The sequence below is a fragment of the Triticum dicoccoides genome, chromosome 2B, assembly GCF_002162155.2.
Source record: "Triticum dicoccoides isolate Atlit2015 ecotype Zavitan chromosome 2B, WEW_v2.0, whole genome shotgun sequence".
NCBI classification, from domain to species: domain Eukaryota; kingdom Viridiplantae; phylum Streptophyta; class Magnoliopsida; order Poales; family Poaceae; genus Triticum; species Triticum dicoccoides.
In genome coordinates this window covers 10,402,889-10,410,590 of record NC_041383.1, presented here as the reverse complement: position 1 = coordinate 10,410,590, position 7,702 = coordinate 10,402,889, and the positions used below count along the sequence as shown (strand labels likewise).

Here is a 7,702-nt window from a genome sequence, read left to right as displayed (position 1 = left end):
CTATGTCGACGGCTCTCTCCCTTGCCCTCCTGCGCTGGTTGACAGCGTGCACGGTCCGGTCTATAATCCGGCTCACCGTGTCTGGACAGGGCAGGATCAGGCGAACCTCTCCTCCATCCAGGGGTCGCTCTCTCCGGCCGTTGCTGGGCTTGTTGTCTTCGCCAAGACGTCCCACGAGGCATGGACTATTCTTGAGCGCTCGTTTGCGGCACAGTCGCAGGCTCGTGTATCTGGGCTCCGTCGCCAACTTGGGGAGTGTCAGAAGCTTGACTCCACCGCCGCTGAGTTCTACAACAAAGTCAAGAGTCTCGCCGACACGCTGGCCTCCATTGGACAGCCCCTCACCGACTCCGAGTTCAACTCGTTTATTGTCAATGGTCTTGATGAGGAGTATGACGCCCTAGTCGAGATCATCAATGAGAGGGGCAACTCCACGCCCATGCCAGCACACGAGGTTTTTTCACGCCTCCTTCTTACTGAGCAACGAGTCGAGACGCGCCGATCCAGGGGCAACGGCGCCCTTTCGGCAAACGCCGCCACCAAGGGTGGTCGCTCCTCTGCTTCATCCAGGGCTCCTTCGGGGCAGTCACCACCACCCGCCTCGGCCCCTCCTCCTACTGCGACGCTACCAGGGGCTAGCGGTCCACGTGTGTGCCAGCTTTGTGGTCGCGATGGGCACTGGGCCTCGAAGTGTCACAAGCGCTTCCAGCAGGGTTTTCTTGGTCTCGGCAATGACGAGAAGGATACACGCAACTTTGCTCGTCAGGTCGCCATGGCTGATCGTCCGCCGCCGCAGAAGCCACAGGGACACACTCAGTCCTACTCCATTGATCCCCACTGGTACATGGACTCTGGGGCGACAGAGCACCTGACCAGTGAGATGGGGAAGCTTCACACTCGTGAACCCTACCATGGCTCCGACAAGATCCACACCGCCAATGGAGCAGGTATGCACATCTCTCATATTGGTCAAGCATCACTTCTCACTAGACATGCCAATAGGAGTCTTCAACTTCGCAATGTTCTTCGAGTTCCATCTGTGACACGTAATCTTCTTTAAGTTCCTAAACTCACTCGTGATAATAATGTGCTTCGTGAATTTCATCCTTTTGATCTTTTTATTAAGGATCGGGGCACGAGGGACATTCTTCTTAGTGGGCGGCTCTGCCAAGGTCTCTATCGTCTGGAGCATCCTGGCGTCGCTCGCGTCTTTAGTGGAGTTCGGGTATCTCCGTCACAGTGGCATGCTCGTCTTGGTCACCCGGCCACACCTATTGTCCGGCATGTTTTGCGTCGTCATGAGCTTCCTAGTGTGTCTAGTAATAAAGATGTAGCAGTGTGTGATGCTTGTCAGCAGGGGAAGAGTCATCAACTTCCTTTTTCGGAGTCCAGTCGTGAGGTGAAACATCCTTTAGAACTTGTGTTTTCAGATGTATGGGGTCCTGCTCAGACTTCTGTTAGTGGTCATAATTACTATATCAGTTTTGTTGATGCTTACAGCCGCTTTACTTGGCTTTATCTTATCAAACGTAAATCTGATGTGTTTGAAATTTTTGTTCAGTTCCAAAAACATGTTGAACGCCTTCTCAAGCACAAAATTGTCATGTTCAGTCGGACTGGGGTGGCGAGTATCGGAACCTCAACTCCTTCTTTCAGTCGCTTGGGATCACTCACCGTTTAGCATGTCCACATACACATCAGCAGAATGGTTCAGTAGAACGTAAGCATCGTCACATTGTTGAAGTTGGTCTGACTCTTTTGGCCCATGCATCTGTTCCGTTTCGTTTTTGGAGTGATGCTTTCACCACTGCATGTTTTCTCATCAATCGTACTCCCGCTCGTGTTTTGAATATGAAGACTCCCATTGAAGTTCTCCTTAATGAACAACCGGACTACACCTTTCTCAAGGTGTTTGGGTGTGCTTGCTGGCCCCATCTCCGTCCATATAACAAGCGTAAGCTTGAGTTTCGTTCCAAGAAGTGTGTTTTTCTTGGTTATAGCTCTCTTCATAAAGGATACAAATATCTTCATGTGCCCACTAATCGTGTCTACATCTCTCGGGATGTTGTGTTTGATGAGCATGTTTTTCCTTTTGCCAAACTCCCTGTGTCCACTACCGAGCCACCTGTCATGCATTCATCCTCTGTTGCTTCTGACCAATTTGATGATGTTGCATATTCTCCTCTATTGTTGCCTAACCATGGTGCAGGCACCGGTCGTGGGGCTCGTTTGGAGATTCTAGAAGTGCCATCTTCCTCTTCGTCGCCATCGCCTTCATCCTCGGCACCTTCTGTTGTGCGTGAGGAGCACATGGCGCCCCTGCATGGCCTCGGTTTCCGTGCTCATGCACGGCCGATCGACGTCCTGGCCCGGTCGCCTCTGGCTTCTGGGCTGCCTTCGCCATCGTCGCGCCCTGCAACCCCGCCGACTGGGCCGGCCTCCTCGGTCCCCGTCTCGCCCAGGGCGTCGGGGCAGTCATCACCAGGCCTGGCCTCGCCCGCCCCTGCCTCGCCCAGGGTGTCTGGGCCCTTCTCACCAGGGCCGGCCTCGCCTGCTCTCGCCTCGCCAAGGCCGTCTGGGCCGGTGTCACCGGAGCTGGCCTCGCCCACTCTCGGTTCGCCCATGGCCTCTGAGCCCCTGTCGTCGGGCCAGTCTTCGCCATGCAGCTCGGAGTCGTCTGTCCCGAGCTCGCCTGAGGTGATTCCTGCATCTCCGGCGACTGTCACGTCTCCGTCACCTTCGCCTCCGCCGGCTCCTGCTGCTGCTCTACGTCCACATACGCGCAGTCGGAGTGGCATTTTTCAGCCTAAGCAACGTCACGATGGCACAGTTGCTTGGTTAGCGGCGTGCATGTCTGCTGCTCTCGCAGATCCATCCTCTGAGCCACGCACGTATCAAGCTGCTATGCGCATTCCTCATTGGAGAGAGGCCATGGAGCAGGAGTATCAAGCGCTTCTTCGCAATCAGACATGGACTCTTGTTCCTCCACAATCACGGGTAAATGTCATTGATTCCAAATGGGTTTTCAAAGTGAAGAGGCATTCTGATGGGTCCATTGAGCGCTATAAGGCTCGTCTGGTTGCTCGTGGTTTTCGACAGCGTTTTGGACTTGACTATGAAGACACCTTCAGTCCAGTGGTCAAGCCTACTACCATCAGACTTCTTCTCTCTCTGGCTGTTACTCGAGGTTGGTTTCTTCGTCAGATTGATGTTCAAAATGCTTTTCTTCATGGTGTCTTGGCGGAGGAGGTTTACATGCGCCAGCCTCCGGGTTTCTCTGATCCGGATCGCCCTGATCATCTCTGTCGTCTGTCCAAGGCAATTTATGGTCTGAAGCAGGCTCCTCGTGCTTGGCATGCTCGTCTTGCAATGGCTCTTCGTGCTCATGGTTTTGCATCATCAACTGCTGACTCCTCATTGTTTCTTCTTCAAAGGCCTGAGGTTACTATGTACTTGTTGGTCTATGTAGATGATATCATTTTGGCCAGCTCCTCTCAGTCGGCTGCTACTGCGCTTGTTCGCTCACTTGGTGCTGATTTTGCGGTCAAGGACCTTGGGAAGCTTCATTACTTTCTTGGTGTGGAGGTTACTTCTCGTGCTGCTGGCCTTGTTATGACGCAGAAGAAGTACTCTCTGGATTTGTTGCAGCGAGCTGGGATGCTTAAGTGCAAACCGACGACTACACCCATGTCTACCACTGATAAGCTCAATGCTGTTGATGGTGTGCTTCTTTCTTCTTCTGATGCGACAGAGTACAGAGTATTGTTGGTGGGCTCCAGTACTTGACGATCACGCGACCAGATATTTCCTATGCTGTTAACCGAGTCTGCCAGTATCTGCAGTCACCCCGTGACACTCATTGGTCTGCTGTTAAGCGGATTTTGCGCTATATTCGTTTCACGGTGGCTCATGGTTTGCATATTCGGCCATCTGACTCTGGTTGTCTTTCAGCATATTCTGATGCAGACTGGGCTGGCAATCCGGATGACAGGCGATCCACGGGGGGTTATGCTGTCTTCTTTGGCTCTAACCTGATTGCCTGGAGTGCTCGGAAACAGGCTACTGTCTCGCGTAGCAGTACTGAGGCTGAGTATAAGGCTGTGGCCAATGCCACATCAGAGATCATCTGGGTACAGTCCTTGCTTCAGGAGTTAAGTATACCCCAATCACAGCCTCCTGTTCTTTGGTGTGATAACATCGGTGCTACATACTTTTCTGTAAATCCGGTATTCCATGCCCGAACGAAACACATTGAAGTTGACTATCACTTTGTGCGTGAACGTGTCTCTCAGAAGCAACTACAGATCAAGTTTATTTCTTCCAAGGATCAACTTACTGACATCTTCACCAAGCCATTGCCTTTGCCACAGTTTGAGACTTGCAGGCGCAATCTTACCCTTCTAGATTCATTAGAAAGTGGCTAAGATTGAGGGAGGGTGTTAGACTGTATTTACATGTGTATATTGTAACATTGTATATCACCTCATTATATATATATATGTGATAGGCCACCTCTAGAGGGTTGTGCTGGTTCCCCCCAAAGCCTATTGTCTTACAAAGTAGAGCTGGCTAGCCCAAGTGGCTTGAAGCCCCATTGGCAATGTAGTGTTGCTCTAGCCCAAGTGGACCCGTCTTCTCCTCCGGTCATCTGAACGTGAACCCGTCAAAAAAAAGTCATCTGAACGTGAGTGCTACGTTACGCCTTTTTCATTCTATAAAAACACTTCTTCCTTCCTTCTTCGAACAGCACAAAGTCCCTCCATCTTCAGCCATACTTGGTTCCTCACTTCTCAAGTTCTTAGACACCTTTTTCCATGCCTCCCCTCTGCACATTACTCGTGTTTCTCCATGCCTCCACCTTGCACACTCCGTGTTCCTGTGTGGCTTTTCATGATACTCTCATTGTAGGCCAAGCGCTTGCTGTCGGCGACAAGCTTGTCTCATGTTCATGAAAGATTTTTAATAGTCTACTTATGTCGTTGCACATTCATGAAAGATTTATGCATGATGTAGATAAAAATATATCACATGCCACTTTTATTTTATCGATACAGAAATCATGTGTAAAGAATATTTATGAGTACTATAATAGAGGTCATATAAGTAAGTTTAAAAGTGTAGAACTGCAGGCACCAACCAGTTCACATTATACTCCAACACTAGCTCTCATATAAGTCGGTTCAAAAGCGTAGAACTGTACGCATCAACCAATTCACCCAAAAGATCAAGCTATGGGAGAGGGCCGGACATTATACCCGAACACTCCCCCTCATGTCTATGTTGCTTTGGAGTTTATGACATGGGCAACATGGGTAATGAAAAAGGGCGCATGCCTCAATTATTTATTGTGTTTACTGGATTTTGAACCATGAACCTTTTGGCTGCAAGTTTATGCACCTAACCTGTTCATCCATGAGTTTAAGATGATGGGAAAGGTGGACTATACATTTATACATCAACACTCCCCCTCACATGTGGCTTCCCCAGGTCTAAACGTGGATCGAAAGTGGACTGCAATTTGATTACACCTCACGTGTTGCAGTATAATGTCCGACTCTCTCTCAATTTTGAGCTTTTGGGTGAACTGTCAGCTGCGTGCAATTCTACATGGTATCGGAGCCAAGATGTCTTGAGTTTAAGACCCTGGTGGTGCAATTAAATTGCATCCCTCTCCCAGACCATGTTTAGGCCTGAAGGAGTCACGCACGTGAGGTGAGGTGTTGATGTATAAATGCATAGACCACATTTCCCAGCTGCTTAAGCTTTTGAGTGTATTGAGTAACGTGTGCAGTTCTACAAAAATAATATTATTATTTATCACATACTGGAATTATGTAAAAATATGTTCTCAATATTTTACTTGGATTGGATGTATTATTACAGAATGATTATTCAATTTGTAGTATTACCTATTTTGTACTTTGACATTTGGTGCTTAAATTTTACATGGCTCCTAAAACACATCTAAGAAAAGATCTAAAGATCTTGCCCATGCTTACGTGGGCCACTCTGCTACTTCCTCCGTTCCTAAATATTCGTCTTTTTAGAGATTTCAAATGAACTATCATATATGGATGTATATAGGCATATTTAGAGTATAGATTTACTTATTTTGCTTCGTATGTAGCCACTTGTTGAAATCTCTAAAAAGACAAATATTTAAAAACAGAAGAACTAGTTTATACCCCGCGGTGGAGAGGTATCTTACGTGTTCAATCTAAGTCAGCACACGAATTAAGATTCCTTTCACACTAAGGATGTACACTCGTCCGAGTGGAATGTTTGTTTCGAAGTTGACGGTCAGGCTGGGCGATGGTGTCAAGAGGTGACTCCAAGAGTTGCCGCGTCAGATCGACCGGCTACTGGCGACGACATGGACCGAGGAGGCGATGCGACCCAGCGGAGCAGCCGAGCCGTATACTACCTCCGTCCTGATTTATTGGTCCTTTAATATTTTGTGTCAAACTTTGATCATACATTTAACAAAAAATAACAATGCATGACACCAAAACTTATATCATTGGATTCATATTCGAACATAGTTTTCAATAATATTATTTTTGATTACATGCATTATGATTTTATGAGTTAAATCTAAGGTGAAAATTTAGCATAAAATATGCAGGAGACCAATAAATCAGAACAGAGGTAGTAGTTGTCATCGTGCAAGTGGGCGACTTGACGGCAATGCCTCGCCCCGTCGCCTATAAATGGTCATCCCCGATCATTTAATCTCACCACGTCTAATAGTGCAAGGTCATTCTGGCCATGGGCTCGCCTGCAAGCACAGGCGGCGGTAGCGCACAGCTCCTCCTCATCCTCTTCATCCTCATCCTCGTCACAGGTTTACACCTCTCTGGAGCACAATCTCACTCTCCTACCCCAAACCCAGTTGCAGTTGCCTCTCCCTTCTCCTTCAGCTTCGACTTCACCAACAAATCCAACTACCGCCCAGAAGACCTCAAGTTCGAGGGTGACGCGACCCCGCGTGGCGACCGGGTTGACGTCACCTGCGACTCACACGGAGACGAGTCCACGAATTGCAGTGGTCGGTTGTCGTACGCGCACCCCGTGCCGTTGTTCGACAGCACCACTGGCGAGGTGGCCAGCTTTCAAACGTGCTTCAAATTTCTCATCCACATCGACAACTCTACGTCCAAGGATGGTGGCATGGCTTTTTTTTTTGAGAACCATGGATACAACTTAGGCCATGGTAAGAACACTTTCGTCTCTCATTACATGTTTAGCGTCAACTGGGACGTCGGCGACCATAATAAAATCACCTGATCTTCTAGCGATGGCCGCGAGCTCGTGCGCCAGCTTGTTTTTGCTCCTGCTTACAATACTTATTCCCGAGCAGGAGAACAAAGAGAGCTTCTCCTTCACATCCTCAAGAGTGGCACAGTAAGCAGACCTGCTTTGCATGCCCCCCTGCAGCTCCCGGCCGAAACACATGCAGTCAGTCTCTAGTATTACCTGACCTCTGAAACGTTTCGCAAATTCAGTCAAGCCTAGCAGCGCTGCAGCCCCTTCTGCTTCCTCCACTGAACTGCACCGGTTCAGGCGCCTTCCAATGGACATGAAAACACGTCCCAAGTGATCTCTGGCCACAGCGCCACCCCATGTGTCTCCCGTCTCTCCTATGAAAGCCGCATCAAAATTCACCTTGGCCATTCCTAGCGGGGGAACTATCCATTGACTA

General features: G+C 49.0%; 1 protein-coding gene across 1 annotated transcript in view; it reads left to right on the top strand.

Moving 5' to 3' along the window:
* The first annotated feature begins 6,768 nt into the window (after positions 1-6,768).
* LOC119361730 (L-type lectin-domain containing receptor kinase IX.2-like) overlaps positions 6,769-7,702 on the top strand; it is a 19,226-nt gene continuing 18,292 nt past the window's right edge. Inside the window, exon 1 of the mRNA XM_037626859.1 lies at positions 6,769-7,171. Coding sequence (XP_037482756.1) covers positions 6,769-7,171 — 403 coding nt within the window. The remainder of the gene's footprint in view (positions 7,172-7,702) is intronic.